This window comes from Phalacrocorax aristotelis, chromosome 9, assembly GCF_949628215.1.
Source record: "Phalacrocorax aristotelis chromosome 9, bGulAri2.1, whole genome shotgun sequence".
Classification (NCBI taxonomy): Eukaryota; Metazoa; Chordata; class Aves; order Suliformes; family Phalacrocoracidae; genus Phalacrocorax; species Phalacrocorax aristotelis.
The window spans coordinates 24,224,471-24,248,388 of NC_134284.1; the positions used below are offsets into that span (position 1 = coordinate 24,224,471).

General features: G+C 46.9%; 1 protein-coding gene across 3 annotated transcripts in view; it reads right to left on the bottom strand.

Annotated features, from left to right (window-relative positions):
- Positions 1 to 31: 31 nt before the first annotated feature.
- Positions 32 to 23,918, bottom strand: part of CCDC85C (coiled-coil domain containing 85C) — a 118,460-nt gene continuing 94,573 nt past the window's right edge. For 2 of the 3 annotated variants that reach the window (XM_075103882.1, XM_075103883.1), the window contains exons 4-6: positions 13,418 to 13,513; positions 5,412 to 5,510; positions 32 to 3,758 (exon numbers count right to left, since the gene is read on the bottom strand). In XM_075103882.1, the coding sequence (XP_074959983.1) occupies positions 3,669 to 3,758; positions 5,412 to 5,510; positions 13,418 to 13,513 (285 nt within the window). In that variant the 3' untranslated portion in view covers positions 32 to 3,668. The remainder of the gene's footprint in view (positions 3,759 to 5,411; positions 5,511 to 13,417; positions 13,514 to 23,918) is intronic. The other variant, XM_075103885.1, reaches the window with a different exon arrangement.

Genomic DNA, 23,918 nt, shown 5'->3' on the forward strand with positions numbered 1-23,918 from the left:
CAGCAGTGCTCTCCCAAATCTTACTCATCAGTTTATTTAAAAAGAATGTATTTTATTTTATTCAACTAGAAGTATACACTGTCACAATCAATCTCTTACTTCATTTTTACTAAAATATTTCAAATGAATGTTTTACACACATTATCAAAAAAATCTGTACTATTACTTTCCCTCCCCAAAAAAGCCAGAGTGGTTCAATAATAGGTAAAAACGCGTGCTAAGGTCTAAAGAATTTTGCTATATACACAACAGCAGGTGCCAACTTTTCCAGTTCTTTGTAAATCATATACAGAAAATATAGCAGGGCTGTAAGACCACAGGTTTAACAGAAATCAAACTTTAAACTGATTTCTAAAGCAGCACAAATAGACTTTCCCCACATTATGAAAAATATACAATTTTATCACTTTACAGCCATGCACTTTGAAAAAGATCAGTAGTACTCTTCCCCCACAGTTTCTAAAAAGATAAAAGGTCACTTTAACACTGATTTCTTTAATATCTAATATTTGGATAAAAATGTGCCATTCTCAAACAAGGTTGTGCTCAGCAGTCTTATCAAGGTGCAAAGAGCCAACTGAAGCTGGTTACACCACAGCATTTCAGAAACTTTTATGGAAATGCCATTCGCTTCAGTCACTCCAACAACAGACAAGGATGTGATTTTACTCTCCTTAAGCAAGCAAAGTCCATTTGTAAACAGTGGGTGCTTTCTTTGCCAGAGGATTGCAGAGCCCAGGGCTTCAATCTTGAGGAAATTAACTTGCGCTAGTGCCCCAAATGTATCGATCTAATGGCCGCTATTTCAAGGGATGCGCATAGGTAAGTGAATGTAAATATGCACATAAAACATCTTTTTAGACAACTGAAAACTCAGCACCCAAGTCATCCTGTAAAGTCATTGAGCGTCATTTTACCCCAGGAAGACACTGTATAGCTCAAATGGAGCTAAGCATGAAGAGTAGCAAGCCAAAAAACCCCCCAAAATAACACCTCAATGTACAGCACTGTCGTGTTCTTCTCAAAATCAAAAATGCACATCTTTCTTACGTGGAAGATTTATGCTGCCGAATAGAACCTTAAAGAAATGGGCTATACCCTAAGAGTGTCGAGACTCTTCAGCTGAACTACTGGCTACCCTGTAAACTGGCTCTTCAGGACTTGCAGCACTGATGGGCCTGGATTACACCACTATTTCCCTTGTAGGTGAGATCTGCAGGTGGAACAGAAAGAGCTTTGCTGGAAGTCATTGAATAGATTTTGAGAAAGATTTGATAGCAGGGGATATTTGAAGGCGCATTACATAGCTGGTGAGACTAGTAATCTGATTAGTATAGCTCTTGTCTTGCTGAGAGGACCTGCTAGTCTAATATACTCCTAAAATAGCAAGCACGTCATTGACACAATTAACGCTCTTCAAGTGCTGGCAACATTTGCATTGCTTTCGTTAAAATTCACTGACGTAAATTAACCTTGTTCCCAATATGCTTAAATTCTCTGCTTAGTCCAGTGATTAGATGCCACAAAAATTAAAATGGGCTTTCAAGCAGATAGAGTGAAGTAACCCTCTGTTGGACATTAGGTGTTAAGAAAGATGCCTTTGCTTTACACCACCTTCCCTCGTACGAAAATCTCAAGGTATAAATTGTACAGGAGGAAGACAAGTAATTAATGGTGACTAGAAAGTGGAGGTCAAAACAAAAAGCAAAGAGGATGAAATCCAGAATCCTCCAAAGATGCCGTGTTTTAAAGGACACAGGCTCTAGAATGGATTTCCCAGACACACTAGATGTAGGCTTAGACTTAGCTAGCTCAGGGTTTGCTGACTGAGCAGTAGGAAGAAAACTACCGGCGAGTGTGTGAGCGAAAGTGGGCGTGTGTGGTTTGGGGGTGGGTCTTGGCGTTTGGTTTGGTTTTGGTTTTTTTTTCCAAATAGCCTACTCGTCTGTACACATTTTTATTTCTACAGTGAATAATGAAGTGGTGCTTACTCTTACTGGTTGCTACGTATTTTGGTTGCATTCCTTCTCTGTTCTTTTACTGGTTACAGATGTCAGCGCTGACACTCCAAATTCTTTACCCAGGCAGGTAGATTATTGTATGCCATGGGACCAGTTACCTTTCATAACTTGCAGCATGGGCTCCTTGGTACTGTATCGATGCTACATGTTAATACAATACTCCAAGTCCAGAACTCAACTAGTAGAACAAATTCATTTAAGAGGAAGAACCTGCCCAGCTAATTCAGCTGTCTGGAGCTGCGACTGATTCTTATGGAGGAAAAAAAGAAAATGATGGTGTTTGAGGTCATTAACTCTTTGAAATAATCACTGAAATCAATTTAACTTTTGAAGAGGAGGCTTTGATCTTTCCACATGCCTGTCTTTAAAATTATTTTACACCAATTATTTTAATAGCCAAGCCCCGCTTCCTTGGACTATTGGGAAAGAACATCTAATAAAATACAGGGACAGCTGCTGTGACAACTTGGAAAAGAAGGGGGTCAAGTTCTTACAACTATACAAGCAGCTACTCCGCAATAGCAAAATATAAGTCCCACTGTTTTATATACAACCATTAGAAGAAGGGAAAACCCACTTGTTTTGGTTTATTAATAAAAATAAAGCTTGAATGGCAGGAAGTAGTCTCACCCAACAGCCTGTGTTTCTGGAGTTTTTATTCAGCTCTGCAAGGTTGTTTGGTTACCTTACACAGGAACCAGTATAGGTGAGGGATCCAGCAAGAACATTTAAAAAAAAAATACCCAAATCTTCCTAAAGTGAAAGATGAGCTGCTCTCGAAGATCCTGTGAAAGCCATAAGCACTGTTAGCACGGCAGTTTCTGCTGAATTGTTTTGTAGTAAAAGCTTTACATGAAAAGTGTTGCCATATTTGTAGGGAATACTGGTGTGTGGCTAAGTGATGTCAGTTCATTCACATTATGACTGCAGAAGTCTTGTGTCATTTGTTCATGGAAACAGTTCATTAACAGCTGATACGGAGTCGCAAGCCTTTCTGTACGCTTGTGGGACGAGTACCACCGTACGCGCTACAGAGTGGTACCAGTGGTTTTAGCTGACCACGCAATATTGTACACAGCGCCTTCTGAAACCAGTTGTGTGTCTTTCTTCAACATGAGGACCTCAAAAAAATTGTTAGCAGCTCAGGACCTTGGCAGGCAGTGAACCAATGACTTTGAATTGCTCTCTCCTTGGAAGGTGCTGCCTGGAGCCACCAACCCAGCTATGAATCACTGACAAGCAGGTGGAGCGGAGCGATACAAACCTCTCCGCAGGTTAAGGGTTCTTGTTCCTCTTAGAAATTCTCTCAAATTAGTTAATTCTACAAACAGACCATTACGACAAAGCAGGTTTGAACTACAATACAAATGATGCAGGTCTGACATTATTGGATGGTTACCCATTGAACAGTAGTTCCAGAGCACCACAGCCTGAAAATCAGGCCTTTAGCTGCCATATTTACACTATTATTACAAAAAAAAAAAAAAAAAGCCAAAAAAAGGGAAAAAGAAAATGAAAGGAAAAAGGAAACCCTGAAAAAAAAACCACCTCAACCCCAACTCCCAAAGACCAGGCAGCCAGAAACGCTGAGCTCTGCCTCTTCAGTCTTCACAGAATCCATCACTTCCAGCCTCCAGGACGGTGTTTCTACAAGGGACCCTTGAACTGGTTTCCTGAAAGATGTTGCCTGATGGAGGGTTTGGAGCTCGCAGCATCACCCAGCTTTCGCCAGACAACCTGTAAGAAACAATAAAGGGGTGGGGGAGAGAAAGATAGGAATTAAACAAACAAACAAACAAAAAAAAAACCAAAACACAAAGCCTTTGACGAGTTCCAGTATTTTCATAATTGCAGCCTGAAAATCAAAAAAGCCATTTCCTAGAGCTGGGCTGTAATTCTCAGCAGAGCCACTTGATGGCAACCGTGCACCAGTTTCCAAGGGGGAAAAAGCCATTGATGCATTTTTCTAATTAGTCTCTTGAAATTAGAACCATTTTGCCTGGGGTAGTAGTATAAAACAAATACACGAGGTTCAGAAGTTAAGTTCAATGGTAGGTCAACCCTGCCATGCTTACAGAAATGATGTTACCATGAACAGAAAAGATAATGAAAAAGATAATGATTACAATTATAGATATATATATATATATATTTATGACTAGCTAAAAACATACATTTTATCACTCTAGGGCCGCTGGGGTAAGGGAGGCTATTTTTAAAAAAAGAAGAAACTGCAGAGCACTTCATAGCTTGCCTTGAGTCTACATAAAATGAGCATCTAAAGAAAAAACAGCTGATGATACACGAACAGAGTCGATTTGGGAGGATGAAGTTACGGCATTCTACCTTTTCCCCCTGCACAGCTGCAAGGGAATGTGGCATTAAGCAGACAAAATATCCTAAAAAGCAGGCCCTTGTTCACTCTGCTCTTGGCTTTGCTTATAAGGACCCAGTAACCAAAGCAAAGTGTCTCAGCCCTTGCCAAGGATGCTTGCAGTGATTTAGCTCTGCAAGATGCACTTGTGTTCTTTACAGCGTCTTTTTAGGGTTGAGGTGGTTTTCAGAACTTAAATGGAGGGTTAGGCTCCTCTCTGGTGCTGTGAGGCACTGAACAATGCCAAGATGGACTTCTAAAAGAGAAGGGTCCATAAGCATCCTCCTCCCTGCTGTGGGCACTGCTGGTACTGTTGAACAGCACATCCCTGACTGCAGGCAACAGGCAGCTTGAGCCACGCTCTAGCAGACATCCCGGATTCTTTGTTCAAAGGTAAAGTGTGACCAAGGTGCTTTGAAGCTGAAGGCAGTGCCACAGCAGCAGACACCACAGAGCAGAGGTTTGGTACGAACACTCGTCGTACAGGATGTGGCAAGCTCAGTTAACTGTGGTTGCCCAACACGCTGGCAGTGCTAAAAGCACCCCACACGCCATGATGCCGTTCAATGGCTTCGGACACGAATATTCTCTCTCTGATGTTATCTTATGGTTTAGGCTGAAACCCATTCAAGCTATACAGCTTAAAAAATAGCAACCAGTTAGTTGCTGCTCAGCCCAAACTGAGTCCCTAAGGACACAGTTGGAGTCAGCTGTTAACAGGACCCTCCAAGCCAGGGACAGCCCCTTGCGCAGCTCTCGGTCAGTGAGACTAGCTGCTCTGCGCCCTTGGAGGCAGCAGAGTGGGATGTATCTGCTGAGCAAAGGCTGCTCCGTGCAGTGAACAAGGCACTGGGGTTACTGATACCCAAAGCAGTGGCCAGCAGAGCCTCCACTCTTCTCTTGTGCCTGTGGATCTTGCATCAAACAGGGCTTGTACCCAGCAAACCCCTGCTCCACTGTACTTCTAACAAAAGACCACGGAAGAAACCCCTAGAGTTGCTGAGAGAAGTTATTACATTGCACATTTCACGAACAATCGCCTTCTCCTTTTCACTCAGGTCTTCTTCATAGTTGTCTTGCATTTGCCTGTCCAAATTTTCATGGACCTCAAGGACCTACAAAAAACAATATTACAAAAGCATTATGCTCCTCAAATAATTAAGTGTCCCTAACAACCTCATTATCCAGCATTTAAATTGGCAGGAACCGCAAAGCTTTGAGAGCCAGAGCACTGCAAGGACAAGCACGACCCCAAGCTGGGCGCCTCCATCCTGCCCCTTCCCTGGTGACGGCATGCCTCTGTCTCAGCACCTGCGTGGTGTGGTTGCCCCCACAGGCCTGGGGGACCATGTGACAATTGGCAGCTGGTTGCCTGTGCCCACAAACACATCTCTTCCAGGAAGGCTGCTGGTGGCCTCACCTTCCAGGCAGCTCCCCCAAGGCAATCCCCAGCAACCTGTGCTCCCTCCATTCCCCTCTTTTGCAGGAGCGGAATTTCTCCACTCCCTTCTACTAATCCAAGTCACGGGGCAACCGTGGTCAGCCCAGCTCAGCAGCTTTTAGGACTATCAGAGTTATAGCCATCACGGGAAGAGGCAAACTGAGGTTTGTACCACTGAAAAGCACAGTATTACCCACTGTGCGGCTTAAGTGTGGCCTCCAATCAGCCATGAACTTTCAGATCTTACACAGACACAGCCAATTTAACTCACCTTTTGGCTGAAAATTGTTTTTAACCCATTTAGTTTCTCAAGGGAACCCCTTGGAGGCCCACGATGACAGTGAGCAAGAGACAGACTGTTAGCACAAAGCTCTGGGACTCAGAGATCCCGATTTGGTTCCCAGCTCTCACCCACTCCCTCTTTGAGCTGGATGCAGCTAGGCTGCGATGGGGATGGGAGCGGGGCAGGGAAAAAGCCAGTATAGCCTCCCAGGACCCTGCATGCTGACTGCAGTCCTCTGAAGGCACCGTCGCCACCAAGTGCTGAGTGTCATGGTGAATCTGGGTCACCCACTCCTTGTGCCACAGACACCCTCTGAAGATGGAGATAATCAGCTCAGGTCCCTGAGCTTTACTTTAATCTCCACCAGCACCGTTTCCACCCACAGCGCATGCCCCGTACAGGTAGGGGAATAGGTGGCCCTTGGCCGAGGCTGGCACAGCCCTGCACACACACCCACACCCAGGACTGCAGCCACAGCTACAGGGTTGACATTTACTGGCTGCTCAATGAGTTCAGCTTGTACAAACACCGATGAATACAGGCCATACCCACAAGGTGCTGGCGCCAGGCCTGTCGGCGCCTCTACAAGCAGCTCTGTTTTGCTGTCTTTCCTCTCATGCCTGGCCACAGGCGGCGGGCCCAGGTACATGCCTGCAGTACCCTGCCGGCAGGAGCCTCTGGAGGAGAGAGGCATCAGCTTTCCATTCCCTCCTGCTCATGACTACAAGGCTTTTCCCCTGATGTTAATGGGAGGAAAGCACTGCAAAAAATGGAGATGTGGCTTCAAAAGCATAGGAACAGCCTGAAAGAGACGGGGGGAAGGATTTGAGACTCTCCAAGGAGGCTCTGCTCTGCCTCTCGGAGGGCATCTCCAGCAGGCACTCCTGGATCTGGGGCAGAACCAGGTTTCCTTGCAAAGACAGAGAGGTTACAGCTCCAGCACCGACACCCCAGGACTGACACATCCAGTGTTCGTGTTTGTGGGCTCCCTGGACGCCACTCAGCCTAGTGGCTGGGCCACACTTGCAGATTTCCCTTGGGAAGACATAAATGAGCTGTTGAAAGCAGCTCAGGACACTGCAAAAAATAGTGGAAACATCCTGCCTGTGACTTATTTTCTTGGATTCCAGGTTGCCTGTGTTTGAAAATAGAAAAAGTGTGATTTTTAACATCTTTCTTTTAAATAGCACTTGGAGACATGTTCCCCAAGCGCTGATCCCCAGGCCACACACGGCTGGTAAGACGCAGAATGTCTATGTGGTTGCCGTGTCCCACCACGTGCTGCCCACACCTCGCACCTCTGCAGCAGCTGGGAGCCAGTCCCAGCCCCCATGTCCCGCCTGGGGTACGCACCATCCCAGCCACCCCTGCGGAGCACCTCCAGGGAGGCAGTGCCCGGCTGCCTGGGGCTAAAGGCAGGCTTCATTTCCCACTGGAAACTCACTGACCCACAGAATAACCGCTCCGATGCACCTGCGTGCATTCAGATAGCTCCTCCAGACGGACACGTTGCACAAGACAGGCATATCACAGTGCAGAACTGCCTTGAGATTTTACTGCTGCTGACCAGGCTTATACCTCACCAGGGCTTTGCCACTGATGAGCAAGGTGGTCAGCTCAGTGTGCAGGGTCAAAACTGGAATCACTCAATGCCAACAAAAAGCACGTGGTCTTATTCACCACGATACATCCACACGCATATAAAGCTGTACAGCAGGTGTTATTTGTGTGCATAAATATTCTTAGACCTCCTGGGGAAGTACAGAGCTAGATGCGGTGCAAGGATGGGTTTCACCCTTTGCTGAGGCATACAGCACTGGCTGCTCCACAAAACAGGATACCAGGGTAGATTATCCCCCCTGTCTGCCTTAGCACAGCAATCCTGCTGTACTCGGACTGTGTTATGAACAGAAATAGGTCATTCTCCTAGGGCCCTTAACCTACTTCTAAAATGCACCAGCTAGTTTAACCAACATAGCTGGGACCAATCTTTGCACAAATAAGAATTATCCACGTCCTTTCTAAGAGGAAAGGAAGGGCAAGAGGGATGCAAAAGCATGCTGACAAAGACAGCATCTATTTTTTGCTAAAAAGGAGGGAATTAATTATTGATCCAGCTGGACTTGCATGTCAAACTCGCTCCTCTGGAGTCAGTGTGCCTCCGACTCTCGGCTACAAAGGCAGCAGCCTGCCGGATCACATCCCCGTGCGGAGTGCTGGGGCTGCCTGGCTGGCAGCTAAGCACCGGCTGTGTCCACAGGGCAAGTGTCAAGGACAACCATAGTTTAGATTAGTTAAAGATCACATCAACTCCAGCCTCCGCTTCCACCAGCCATCAATCTTGCAGGCACAAAAGTCTCAGCAGGACAAAAATAAACTGTTTTTCTACAACTTGTGCTTAAACTAAAACCACATGCCCTAGTCCAGGAGGTGCAGAAGGGTGGCGCAGCCCATTTCTTTCAGTGGAAATGTCTTTTAATGGTATAAACTAGGCAGAGCTGAAGCTGAAAGCTGATCAGATGGAAGTTATGGTTGTATTTAATTTCTGAATGACTTAGGACTCATTTACCCTGGAAACCAGCCTGCTCCCCAGGCCTACCCCACGTCTGGGTAGGCACTTCGTGAAGATGTGTTAGCATCTTGGGTATGAGAAGAAAGGATTTGGGGGGATGAAACTCAACAGCCAATCCTGCAAAGGCATGCTGGAAATAGATACACTCTGTGGAGTGAAATCACCTCCTGAAGAAAGACAGGAAGGCCTCTTAGTGCTGACCCAGCCCCAGCCGTTCTCAGATCCTGCCAGGCGCCGCCTCAGCTGTTTAGAAGGACCAGGTTAATATTCCCCCCATTACACCTACAGATGTGCCTTCACACAAATTGTCCATGGGTCAGCTGAAGTTCAAGGACTGTGGATTCAGTGTAGATCTAAGAAACTGGGGTATATCCTCTCATGATTTCTGCCACATGCCAGCCCAGGAGCCTACAGAAAACAAACAAGTGTACCCCAGGCTGGAAGAGGCTCGCACCGTCCCCTCCTTTTTGCTCTCCATCACGCCGCACTGACAGCACTTGGCCCTTTGCAGATGCACCAGCACAACATGATCTCCCTGGGTAAAACACCAGCCAGCGAGGTCAGCCTGCTCTGCTTGGGCACGGGGCAACTCCCTGTGCAGGGGAATGGGGCTGGACCGGGTAATGCTGCTCTTCTGCCCGGGGATGCCATTTCCTGAAGACAATCTCACTCTCGATGAGCACACTGGCTCATCTGGCTTTTACCCTGCCCATACGTAAATGGTGAGGAATACCTACAATGTATTTAGTTCTCCTTTGTAACTGCACTGATGTCTGTGACCAAGGCAGTGTCACCTCCAAGTCACCCAGTCCACCACATCCACCTCCCTGCTGACTTGCTGTAGTGGCCCCACATGACCACGCAATGCATAATTTGAAAAACAAACAAACAAACAAAAAACCCACCAAAGAGTCAGGATGACTGCAGCAAAGCTTTGGAAGGGGAGCTGAAAGTTGAGGTAAGCGTTTTACAGAAATGGAAGCACTCTGAGATTGAGGGATGCTTTCTGAAGTGTGCAAGCCTCACTGATTTTGTTGATTTAGAAGTCGACTGGAATGGTCTGCAGCAGCTGGGAGCATGGCATCCTGCTTCGGGAATGGAACAGTCTATATGTCCTGCTAGGACTTTTCCCTAGTTTTGGCAGAGCCAAATCCTGCCTTACCCAACATCAGTGGGAGTGACTGATCACCTGCTTGATGCTCTGCGCACGAGGAGAGGTCCAGGCTGCTGCTGCAGGGGGAGTTGGATTATAGGCTAAATGTTGTTCCTGTACATTTGTCTCCTCCTCACCTCCCCACGTCTTTAGCAGGTTTGCTAAATTCCTATGAAAAGTCCTTTGATGTTCAGCAAGACACTGAGCTGTAGCATATGTACCTTTTGTTCTTGTTCGCAAAAACAGATGTTAGGAGTGCAAACCTGCCATCTTACTCCTTATTTAGTAGGAGCAAATAAATAAAAACTATTTCAGAAGCAAAAATAAAGAAAATCCCTAAACGCACTCAAGGAAGGACTTATGCTAAATGGCAGGAAACACTTCAGCCACATAGCTAGCATTCAGCTGCCAGAAAAAGCCAAGGAAAAAGCCTAGGGGACATTATATAGATGGGTGCAGTCGGAGGCAACCCAGAAGCCCTGCAGAGCCAAGCAGAGCGCACAGCCCCTCAGTGACCTTTGCTTGGGCACAGAGCCACATCCTTGCGGCCACACTGCTTCTGGACAGACTTGCATTCAAGCAGCCTGCAAGACAAGCAAAGCTGACTTCCAACTGTCCTTGCCTTTCTTTGTGGTAAGAAGCTGGCCGGCTACAGCCACAAGGATTTCTTTACACAACCAGGAAGGGCTTTTTCTAATATCTGATGTGGTGTAGCCAAAGCACAAAGTCTTGTTTGTAAGCTACTCTCTTCTCCTCAAGAGGAGGCCATGAGCTGTATCACAGGCAGTGAGGATCTAAGCTGGTAGCAGCATTGACTTTCCCACGTGCAGGGACTGGCACTGGAAAAGCTGCCCAGTCCTGCAGGGTGCAAATACGACCTGCAGCATGCCACAGCATGCCACGGCCAAAAACGTTATCTTCTACCAAGTTTAAGATCCGTGGCTGGAAACCAACAGCCACAATTTCACTGTGCCACAAGAAGGGAGGAGGAGACACTGAGACCATGGCCAGTTTCCTCAGCCTTCTCTGTTTCCAGCTGATCCTTCAAATGGGCCACAGGATGGAAAAATAAACGACTTCTCGCCCCTCCTTGCCACATTGACCTACAGGAGAATTTCCTCCTTGCTTCAAATGCGAGAATATTTTCAACCCTAAGTGTGTGAGCAGGACACATCACATGAGATCATCTATGCCCCGTGAGGTGTGACTGACATGCCGCCTGCTTCCTGACCCCAGCCATGGCACTTTCCAGGGTCTTGAAGACTGACAAACATGCCCCACCAGCCAAATTATGAAACTGCAGAGAGGAATTTCTTCCAGCCCTTCCTAGTGATCAACAAAGCTCTGAAGTAGAGGATTAATGATGATGATGATGATGATGATGATGATGATGATGATGATATGTGCAAACAACCCGTCATCCAACTTCCTTTCAACTCCTTTATATTCATCATTGCGCCAGACCTCCCAAACTTAATTTCCAGTTTCCAAGAATCTTCCTCATCAATTTTTCAATCCTTTCCATAAGCTTATCAAACTATATCTTAAAACCATTTACATTTCCTGCCCTCACTAAGAAATTCTGTCCCATAACCCCTGAAGCAAACAGGAACCTAATTTCCCCCCAGAATGTGTTCATAATCAATTTATAACTATTTGATCTTGTAATATAAAAACATTATCAACTCTGCTTAATGTTGTCCCTCACCACCTCCTCACCAAACGCAATGAAGAGCAGGAGCAGAAAGGTACGAACCCCACAGTTTGGAAAAAGAAAGCCAGCAGCGGTAGTCTGGGCTGCATGAGGGCTCAGATGGTTAAATGCAAGTGAAAGCTGGTGAAAAGTAGTACAAAGTGTCAGAAAAACAAAGGTATCACATGAGTCTGCAACATTCTGCAAGGCGTCAGCTTAGCGGATCCATACGCATACGTATACAGGAGAAATGCCACCCACAAGCACAAGGCAGCATAGTACAGGATGGAGCACAGCAACTTCCTGATAGCACAGAACCATTCACAACAAGCAAAGAAGAAACTTGTCTGGAAAACACAGGACAAATATATGTAGGCAAGTGAACTGCCACTCGTGTGGTCAGGGCTCCTTTCGGAACTCGTAAAAACTGTACTAAAGGTATTTTTTAATCCTTGACAGTGCTGGACAGCCTTCTCTTAAGATCCAATGAGAGTTATACAATCTGGGTTTATAAAGCCTCAAGTAAGCTGAAAAATAAAGTTCTTCAGCTTGAAGGATCTTTTATATTTAAATTCAAATTTGATCCAAATCAAACCAAACTTGTCTTTCCTTTCATAATTCCTCACACACCATAAACGCATAGAAGATGAACTACGTGAGAAACAGTGACACTCAATATCCTCCCACGATCTTGCAGCTGCCCAGTGGAACAAACACCCTTGCCAGCTGCACTACTGCTTCTCCCAACACTTGTTGGTTTTACCACCAGCACCTGCTACATCTGTCCTGGACCCAAAAGACCCTAGACAGGCACAAAAAAGTAAGATGAAAACACTAAAAACTAGAAAATTTAGGGAACTTGTAAATCAAAGCTACAAGCAACGTCTGTGCCATTTATTTAGCTGTCAGATGTGGAGAGGTACAAAGCAAAGAGCTTTGTACACACCAGCCTCCTGGGCTAGGACGGTCCAAGCTAGCGCTGATGCCACTGCTGGACCTTTTTTCCAGCTATAACCATGGGAATATGATCTCCAGAGTAGCCATCCAGGAATCCTCCTTTGATTTAACGAAAGCTTTCTAACCCTGTACAAAATTTTTCAGCTTCAAAAATTCCAAATCTATAAATTGGTACATTCCAACCAGAGCCTAATTTAGTTAGAGACTTTCCTGCCATCCCTATGGCACCTTGGAAAGGATTTGTGCTTCTGTGTCCCTTAGACACTCAGAAGTAACTTGCTTAACTAGTTAAACATGTAACACCAGGGTATTACATTTTTCCTGCTAACGGATTGTCACTAGGACTTGAGAACTGCTGTGAAATCATGGTGCAAGTTTTCTCCTTTAACTCAGCTAGCCGTGTCCCATGGTTTTTATTGCCGATGGTCCTGACTTCGATCTCCGCTGATGATGCACATCTACATGGGTATGATGCCATGGTTTGACGTGTATTTACATAAAATAAAGTCTTTCTCCTTTGAAAGCTGCTGCAGGACTTTCAATAACAAAACACACATAGGAACTGCAGGTTTTGTGTCCCTTTTAAAAACAGCGTTTCTGTCACTGCTTTCATCCCAGAGACCCAGTTTATACAGGACTAATGAACAGAAAGGGTAACCAACACCTTCAGCAGCTTTTATTGGAGGTTTCCCACCGAAAAAAATAGTCACGCATGATCTTGCTTAACTCTGCAACTATTTGAAGTAATGATTATTTGTCATGATACAGGTGCTGGTTACTGATAATCTGCCTGAGGACTAACTTTGTATTTCTAGTTGTTGTGTTTCCACAAGAACGAGCACCTAGTTCTGCCACTTCGGTGTTTGTTGCACCACACCGCCCTGTACTGCACCGTGCTGCACAGCCGTCGGCAGCATCCTTACCTTCATAGCATGCACAACAGCCTCCGGTTTCTGACCAACAGGGACGTATCCGCCTGCAGGAGAAGATGCAAGATCAGATGTCATGCGAGCTGGTCCCTGTTGAAATAAGAGAAGATACACTTTAATCCCCTTTGGGTGACTTAAGCAAGGAGGAAGAAAATATCCAGAAAATTTGAGCGCTATCTTCTTTCAAATTCAATCCCCTTCAGCCACCTGCAAAGACAAAAGACACCACTACCCCTTCCTCACAAATGCCTTGATTTAATGCCATTTAAGCCTGCTGTCAGTCAGTCTCGATCTGCTCAGGCAGGAGATCACCCCCATTTAAAGCCAAATTGATCCAAGAAAAGTTTTTTGCTCACTTAGGATAGCTTTGTACAAGGACAAGATCAAACAGTTCTCATCCTTCTAGCCAAGGGAGCAATGCAAACAAGATGATTTTCCAGCATAAAGCGGTCACTTCTAAGAAGCTGCATTTGTGAAAGAAACAGTTGGCATGACTTCATTGTTTTTCTGGCAACATTTTCACATATACATCAAGTACCAATCTTCAGCTACAGAGAAAATTGTGAAGGCAACCTTAAAACAAGCAGATGTCCAAACCTAATGTTGGCTGGGTTTGCTTCCAAAGTGCTGGCCAGTTCTCCTGCATGAAGGATCCCATTGGGAAGGATGTTGAAATTACACTTTACAAAAGATTTCTACTGTCCAAACAGCCTTGTAAGCACTTTTCATAGGGCTTTCCTTTTTTAAAGGCATCTGACTTGGATTATGAGAGACACAATATTTTTATTCAGTGAGACGCACCCTGCCTGTCCCTGACATTTGTGCATTGCTTTGTAGCAGTGGGAGAAATCAACAATGACACCATTGACCAAACTCGTATTCAGTCCTCACATCCTTTAGGAAACACAAAGAATCATCATACTGGGGGCCTCTGAAAGCAAATTAGGATGGCAGAGTGGCATGTAGCACCATCACAGGAATGCTTTGACATTCAACACACGAGGCACTCCATTCTCATCTTTTCCACGTTTAAAAACACAGCATGTTTTATGCTTCATCTCATCGCCTTGCCTTCTAAGCCAAGGCCAGCAAGCTAGTCGTGACAGAAAGGCGGACTAACAGAGGGGCACTTCACCACCTCTCGCTCTTCCAAATGTTTTAGCTTGTGGGGGCCTTTTTACTAATAAAAGTATTCATGTGCATACTTTAAAAGAAAAAGATGGGCCAATCCATTATGCTACAGACAAAAATAGCATTAAAGCCTTTCATGCCTAGGCCACCGGTCTGTGCTTAACCCATGTCATGACCAACAGCCATTTACCCATAATAGCGACCTGCACGAACTGAGTTGCTGGTGATACAAGAACTTCCTTCTGAGAGGGAGGCATCTCAGGAAAAAGGAAAACTAGACTTCATAACTCGACAATAATTCTCCAAAGAGATTTAACAGACTGCTGAAGCACAGAGACCAAGAGACACTCACAGGCTGGGTATGGTTCTGGACCTGCTGGCAGAGGGTTACAGCTTGCTGGAGCTGTGGCCAGCTGGGGACATGCCCTCAGGCACCCTGTCCATAACTTCACACAGAAAAGGCAGAGGCTGGGGAGGGAGCACCAGGGACTGGGTCCAGCCAGTCTACAGCTGAGACTTAAGACTGCAAAATGGGTTACAAATTTCTCACAGGGCTGGTAAATGCAACAGAGTCCTTCCAGAATCAGTCTCCCACAGAGGTCAGACAAACCAATACATGTATAATTCCTCTGGCTTCAGAAGGAAACCTGCCTTCTTTCCACAAATGACCAAGATCATGACAACGGAAAGCAGAATATTCAGGAGTCTGTGGCCACAAACCACACTTGATATGGATCTTCCCCCACAGCTCTCTTTAGAACTAACAGAGGAAATACCAAAAAAAGGTCTAACATCCAATATTTCTTCCGAGTTGAGAGTAATCTGACAAAGTAAAAGGAATTCTGCTGGATCCTGCTGCTGACAACATTTTAAATACAGTTTTCTGACCAAACCGGAGTAGATCACAAGGTCTGTATGACAGGCGGCGGCAGCTTCTCACAGAACTGAAGTCACTAATGAGCTATGAAGTATTTCCATGATTGTAATCACTCTCAAAATTATTACAGAATACAAATGCAACCAGAAAAATTAGAAAGAAATGTTTTTAAAGAGCTTGATCATACTTAATCAATCACCTTACTGACATGATAGAAGTGATCTTGTAAGCACAGTAATGCACCAGATATATATATCGTATCAGAGAAAAAGCGCTCAAAAGGTCACCTTCCTTCTCAGACAAGTGGCTGAAATTCAGCGAGGGCAATCAACTGAGCTCCACCTGAACATAGGTAGAGTATTTGACTCAAGAAGAGGAAAATAATGTTAAAGAATGAGGGATGCAACTAGAGAGGTAGACCCAAAACTTGCTATCGGAGTCTCAGTAACAGGTGACTTCATTTCTAAGTCATGACCCTTGATCCTTAGCTTGGAAGCCAAAACCCCCAGCCAACTGAAACGGATGTCACCAATGGGGAGTGCACCAAAAGACCATGCTGCAGGCCCGCCATGCCCCAAGCCACAGGGACCTCCCCACCATGTGAGACTGTTACTACAAAAGGCCAAACATGCACATGAAGAAAGTGGGGGAGCAAGCAAGCATCTCACCAACATCTCTGCTCTTTGCAACTGTAGGATGCAACAAGTAAAAATGCCCACACTGCTAAGGGTGGCTTAATAGTTATCATTACACTTAGTGCTTTTTGTGCAGTTGCACCCTTAGAAAAGGCTCTTTCCAGGAACACAAAGAGTCAAAGTTTTATAAAGGGGGGGTAGGTGCTTCATTTCCACTGATTGCAGTGTGGTTCACAAAAAAAAGCCTTCAGCCTTCAGCCAAACCCTATCAGCTTCCTGCATGGAGGCATACATAAAGGAGACCAGAAAAGAGGGGACTGTAGTCAGCAAGGAAAGAAATTACAGCATATCCAGCAGGATGCGTGGCCAGCCTTTGGAGGATGGAGGAAAGGAAAATGGGCAGAGTTCACCGATAGTGTTAGCCAAAGGGGAGGAAATGGAAGGAATTGGAGATAAGGTCAAGGTTGCTGGACTGGAAAACTGCCAAGAGTGGGAGAGAAGGGAGGGAATGGGAAGAAAGAGGAGGATGTGCATTTTACTCAGCAGGAAACCAGTTGAGATGAAATGCAAGGGAGGGGGAACCAGAGATGGGAGACTGGAAGAAGGGCAGGAGGGCAGGAGGACGGGGGAAATCTCAGGAAGTCAGTGTTAAGGTAGTAGCTGAAATTACACAGATGGAGGAGATTCCTCATGCCCAAAATAGATGCATTTGGAAACTGTGGGTAAGAATTACCACAGCTGCACCCCAGCACTTTAACTCAGCTACTCTGAGGACCTCCATCACTGCAGAAACCCATGCCCTTCCCGTTCCCTAGAGCTGACATTTTCACAGCCATGGGAACACGGCTGACTCAGCACCCTGATGGACAACAATAGCAAGGTTAATCTGGTTACATCCTAAGGAGCAGAAATTGTCCATAAAGGCAAAAAGCAATACAGTGTGTTTTGGGGCATGTATCACTCTCAATTTTCTCTCCGTCTGGCTTTATCAAACATGTACTCTGTGTATTATGGACATTACTCTCTGGACATCTGGCTTTTCCACTTGCTAGGTTTTCATAGTGCTTGGTAGCTTGGAGACGGTTCACTCTTCATCCTCAGACATATGGCTGAGGTGCCACATAATTACATCAACGAATGCTGCTAAAAGACAGCTCAGAAGTCACCAAAAAGATGCCATTATATTTATAATAAAGCTGTTGAGAAATACCATCTTGGTCGTTTTTCTAGTTCACTTCTGCAGAGGCTGAACCTCAACAGAATGAGAAGCTGAGTTATTTCAAAATGCAAAATTTCTTATTCTCTTTGGCCCCAACTAGCTTGGAGTTGCTCCAGGTTTACAGCAGCAGAGGTGAGACTGGAAGTTAGCTTGTTTAACTCATCACTTATATGACTAATTTGTAATTCAAAAAGAAAACAACAGTATATCTATGCTGTGATGTCAAATGGTCACCTGGGTAGAATTACATTGCACGCCGCTTTCTGTTTCATCCACAGCCACAGTTATGCTGCCAAAAGAAAGAGTTGCCCAGTGGTGGAATTACCAGCCTAATTAAGAGTGGGGGGCTCTAAATTACGTATCTGATGCATTGTAGTTCCCGAGTGCTTGGAGGAAGCACCTTATCTTCCCTATGCACAGGGTTTGTTGAATATTGCACCTCTGAGACCCAGAGACTCTTCTCAAAGATATGTCTTTAAGAAGCAGAAGTCCTAGGGAATCAAGGGCTGTGGAGTGGTGTGTGACCCATCCAATGCTTCCTAGGTAAGCTGGTGCTTTTGCTGCTCTGCAAACCACTGTGGCCCTTCAGAGCATTCAAGACCACTGTAGCGTGGATCTCTGATGAGTTCCACCCTGGAAAGCACAGCCCTATCTGCTGCCAGGATGGCTCTGGGACTGCAGTGTCCCGGGAGGCTCCTGTTGAGGCTCTTCTGCATCTCTCATGGGAGGCAAGTGCCAGCTACCCATGTACCCAGCCCCTCTCCCACTGGGGAAACCATGACAAGAGCTATTCCTCTGCTGCCTCTGTGCAGGCAGCAGTACTGAAGCACCACTGAAAGCATTTGCCTTTCAGCCCTCGCCTGCTCCTCCATTTCAAACAGATCAGCGCTGGATAATTACTGGTGTCTGGGATGGGACCAATGCACTTCTCAGAGCTTACTGTTCCTACATAGCAGCAGCCCCCTCCCATCCCGCCAGCCCCACATCATGCACGCCCAAACCACAAATCCACCAGAGAAGCCCAATTCTGTTTGAGACTCTCCCAGAAACCTCTCACTGGAGCCTGCAGGGCTTGTGGTTCAATCTCCAAGTCTGTAAGGAGATTCACAGTCCAGCTCTATCATTAACGGACTAAGAAAAGAGAGAGGAATGCTGCAGTCTCTCATGCCAGAGCATCCTTGAAGCAATATGCTACACACAGGGGATAAATCCCCCAGTTATCTATTGCTAAGAATGATGCTTGACCTGGTGACAGCCTCAAATCCAAAGCAGGAAACAAAACAAATCAAACTAGGCCTATTCACTGCCCTGGCCCAGAACCCAAAGACAATCAGCAAAGCAACAGCGCTGATGTGAGAAAGAAAATCCAAAGACCACAAATACTGCCAATGATCCTCATTAATCTGACAACAAAAAATGAAGAACAGAGGCCTCAACTCACAGCTGCTGGGGAACATCTGCTGCTCTATATCAAGCCACGATGGCACTGCCAGTGTCTAAGACCAAGTTGCCGAAGGAGTCCTTGTTGGCTCTATCTGGTTGCATGGGATGTGGTCCAGCACAGATGCTGAAAAGCACCGCTCTTGGTAGTCCTTTCCTACATGTTTGGAGGAACAAAACCAATAGAACTCTGTAATAGGGCACACTGAGAACTCCTGATAATGACACAGCTTCACAGAGGCAAAATAAGACTTAAAATAGGAATATTTCTTAATAACAGCAGGAATGCTTTGGAACCCATGAAGAGGAGAGCCTAACTGGGGATGACAGGTGACTGCTCTCTTAGAGGTTTTGGGTTGGATCTCAAAAAGGAACAAAGACATTGTGATAAACAATTTCTCCTTGATTCCTCCAGGGATCTGAGAAGACATGAGACCTTGGTCCTGCCACCAGTTTTCAATCTCTTTCTACTCAATTAAGTTCTGCCTTTTAATGACATCCTCTCCTACCTCAGCTCCGAGAGTTATTCCTGATCTGCAGAAAGTCTGCCAAAGACTAAGTTTCAAAACCTAGAGGAGAAGTGATGTTGATTTTACTTCACCTAACAGTCACAGCCCAGGCACCAAGGATGCTTCAGAGCAATGTGGAACATGCAAGCAAGCAGTAATGCTTCTGAACCTCACATCCTCTCCTTGCCTTCTATTAATTTTTGTCTACCATTTCAAAAAACAAGCAGACATTTAGGATTCAGTCCCAATTAAATAAACCACACTTTTCTAATGGCATACCTCAGAGAACATTAAAGCTAAATGGAGTCATATCAGACACTGTGAAGTTTTTATTGCTGAGACAGAACAAGGAAAATTACATTATAGGCAGGCACTGTCAGACAACTCACAATAAAATTCCCAGGCACGTCTATTTATCTTGCAGTGGTTTTGTTTGCATCCTGCTTACCCAGGTTTCAACTATACTTGGGCCCTCCCTTAGCACCCATCACCATCCAGGTGTTTTACACAAATAAAGGTGCTAACACCGCTCTGTAAATTAGGAACTGCTAAAGGACAAGCAGGAGACAGTAACATGCCCACAGCCACGTGGAAAGTGGGTGGCAGAGCCGGGCAGTAACATGGAAAGATGCTCTGTCTGACGACAAACCCCAGCCCCAGCATGCTGGCAGAACTGGGGGCCCAGCTTATTTTCGTTTTGTGAATGGCACTTGTGGCTACAAAGTTTAGAAAGCACTTGGAGCAGCTCCAGCCAGAGACAGCACTGGGGAGCAGATGGGGAAAACCAGCGGCAAACCAAGGACTGAGAGCATGGGGCCGCTCTGGCACAGGAGAAGGATCCCCGGACCTTCTCAGGGAACGCGCCAAAGCCCCAAAGCACAGTGTCCCCATCAGAAACGTCGCATAGGCAGCACAGAGGGCAAGTACATGAAATGACAGGCAGTCATTTCAAAAAGAGAAATCTCCCTTAACACAGAGATGAGTGGCATCCGCGGGAGATCACACAAAAAAAAAATATCTCGCATTACCACCAGCCTGAGAAATTCCCTGGGCCCTACCAAGGCAGATCAGACCCCCTCATCATTTTGCAGCCTGGACCACGTTTCCCATCCTCGGCTGCCTTGCAGCTGAGGGGGGGTTGACGGCTGAAACAAAGCCACGGTGCCGTGCGGCACTGAAGCGTGACATGACTCCAGGCTGACATTTCACCCTCCCTTCCTTCAAAGCCCCTTCCCTCCCTGCTGCATCTTCTCATGCCCATGGCAGCTCTGCCACTGCCACCGCGCTTGGTGCTCCTGAGGGGGTCCGGCTCCTCTCAGGGCTCTGCAGGGACAAGGCTGCCTGAAGGTACCCTGGCAGCAGCCCCAGGGCTCCTCGCTGGCTGCAAGAAGGAGATTTCCCAGAGGCACAAAGAAGCAACCAGTGTCGGCTCCTCTGCAAACCATACTGTGCAAAGCGCAGTCTTTTTGCCACCCTGCTGCGGGCAATGCCAGACCTCTTGTGCCTGAGCAGGGGACATCCTTGCCAGAGCCAGGGAGCACCCAGGTCCCTTATGCATCCAGTCTGCCTGGCAGATGATCCAAAGCAATGATGACACTTGGTTATTGTTATTCTGTGCCTACTGTGCAGAAAGCCTGCCAGCATCCAGCTCAAAACAAACCACCCGCTCCTGCCTTGTGCACTTAAATGGCTGCACGGCCCCACGTTCCCAAAGTCACAGCGGGCTGCCTCGCAGCTGCGAGCGCTTGACACCCTGCCACCAGGCACACAAGAAGGAACACGTGGGAGATCCCGCAGGCAGACACCGGCCCCCCAGCACAACACGCGTCCTGGTCACCAGCGGGCAGGAGACCTCAGTAGTCCATATTAGCATCTTCTGTATAAAATCAAGGGACTTTATTGCAGATGCTAATCTCCTTTGGCATGATTTAATTTGCTGCCTTTAATCATAGACAGCAGCTGGTCATGTAAACATTTAAATCCATGAATTAACTGCTGGGTTCACTCACATAGGACCCAGGCAGAGCCTGTCCGTTCAGCTCAGCCACCACCTCCTGCACCTTCACAGCCTCTGCTGCCTTCACACATATCTACTTAAGTAACAAAAAGGGCTTACATGGCCCTTTTGATTAATAAAGAAACAATTCAACTGTTTCATTGCTTTCTGAGCATGAACATTAAGGACACCCGACAAAAGAATAGCTCTTCTCCCCAGCAGGCATGACAGCGCTGGCTGTACGGGCTGTGCTGGGGCACCAAAGGAAAAGGAGGATTTCAGAGACTGCCCCAGACAGAATAAACGAAGTCAGGACATTGTTTGCAACTGGATCTCATCTACAAACAGGAAGGGTGTCTTTTCTCAGCACCACGCTAACGGCGGATCGCAGCTCCAGCTCCGGGAAACTCCTTGGTGCATGCAAAGCCAGTGAGCCAGCTTCCTCCAGCAGCAGAAGGGGAGAGGAGAGTGGTCGCTGTTCGGGTTGGTAACAGCGCTGCGGAGCTGGAACAGGTGCACACTGTTAAAAAGTCCCACTGACAGCTTCAGCTGCCCCCTCAGACTGTGAAATTATTGTCAACAAAACACATTCAGAGCAGTTTCAACCTGTAACTGCCTGATACAAGGAAACAAGAAGTCTGCCTGCTACGGGCAGAACGAGCCCATGCCCATGTACCTGCAGACAGAGTGCACTAACTCCAACTGACTCACAGGGGCACTATCAGCATAAGTATTTTGAGAGCTGCTAGTTCTTTTAATAAAGGAATGCCAGGCACATTTGGAAACAGAAGGAAACAGTGGGTATTTTTAAGACCTCCCTGATTTTGAAGCAAATCTGATTTGGGGATGGCCCAAGTGAAAGCCTCTGGGTGGGTGGAGGATGCACACAGATGCTGGAGGATACCTGCGCACAACCGTACAACTGTATTGCCCCTCCAGGTCTTCACTTCAGCCCAGTTGCACCAGCCATCGCTGGCAAAGCAGCCTCCTCCCAGGCCTGGGGCAGAGCGAGGGTCTGCCGTGCCCCTGTCTCCCCCCTGGCCCATGCCAGCCCCACACAAACGCACACAATAAGTAAGCATGAGAACCTACAGCAGATCCTTAAAGCAGATGAATTTTACTTGCCTCCTGCGGTTATCTGTAAGGGCAGACTATGGATATGGCCTGCCAGTGCCTCTTCTGCTCATCAAATCCCCAAACTTTGTCATTGCCAAACTTTGTGCCAGTTAGCTGCCATGGGGGAAAAAAGCCACCCGCTGCTCAGAGTGGCTGCAATAACTGCTGATGAAGGGCAGCTGCCTTCAAAAATGGATTGGTTTGTTCTCAGCTGCTGGTAATACACTCTGAAGCTTCACAATAGTGCTCCCTGGGCTGCAAATCCTGACAAACCTTTCATTTTACTTTCCCTTCCACAGCCGCTGTTGCCACAGCAGCAAAACGGCTGCTTTCAATTTCTCTCTTTGTCTGCTCAATAGCATCGTGGTGGTATCGATGCTGCCGGTGGGAAGGAGCTGCCTTCTGCCGCGCTCCTCGATCATTGTTTCCCCCTGCCTAAAAAGAGACCGTGGCTGTCACCACTGCCGGCAGAAGGCAAGAAACAGGCCTGGGGTCGCCCTCTGACACACGCCGGCAGCACTCAGCTCAACTGACAGCCGCAGGGACGGGGTGTGTGGATGGGAGAAGGCGGGGGATCATTGCAGTGCTGCACAGGATGGGCTTGGTGGAGTGACAGAAGGGACTGAAGGCATTTTGAGAGGCCGTGAAGCAATGCTTAAGCTGCCAAGAGCAGTCCTGGGGGTGCCAGAGGCACTGGGCAGCCCAGGCATCCCCACGCCCAGGGGCTTCGTGCAGCACAGCAGGGAGCCAGGGGCTCGATGCTGGCAGTAGCAGGGTCGCTGTGCTGTGCAGGGACACCGCGGGGCATGCTAAGGTCCCCAAGTGCTCCAGGTGACTCTGCAGCGGCATCAATGCCCAGAGGGCTCCCCCAGCTCTTCTGGGAGCGTCTCCTGGGCACCCCGATGGGAACAGTGGTCTCTGGCCATTTCAAACTTGATTTTAAAAGTCAGGTTGGCTTTAAGAAGCCAATCCAGTTCTCCCTGAGAGAAGCAGATTTACTTCCATGCAGGCTGAGGAAGGGACTCTGGGTTCCCCAGTGAGTCCCGAGACCTGGCTTGGGCCACAGCCACATCTCCCCGCCTACACCTGGCTGGTGCAGGGGCCAGCTTTGTCCTTCCTCTGCAGGGAGCTGAGGGAGAGATACTGAGTCACCCCCTCACTTTTCTTCTGCTTTATCTCTTGTGCCTAATGGGGTAGAAACCACCATCTTTCCAGCCAGAAGGAAGAGACAGGACTTACACTGTGGCTGAAGTTTAACTATTATGTGCCCTCATATCACCTCCCCTCACCATCAGTCTTGCAGGCTCAGGAGACAGCCAGCACGTCAGCCAAGGACTCTCTTATCATCCTTTCCCACCCCATCTAACGGCTTCTCTTTACACCTACAGACCACAAACATTTGGGTTTGTTTTTATGATAGCATGCATGCCATCTGGCAAAATGAAATACGCTTCTCGCAAGCAACTCTGCAAGGCAGAGCTATGAAAAGCAGCTGGTTGTGACAGCGTGGTGGGAATCAAGGGAAGGAGCTGAAGAAGCCAGTGCTGCAGCCAGAGCCACCTCCCAGGCTTT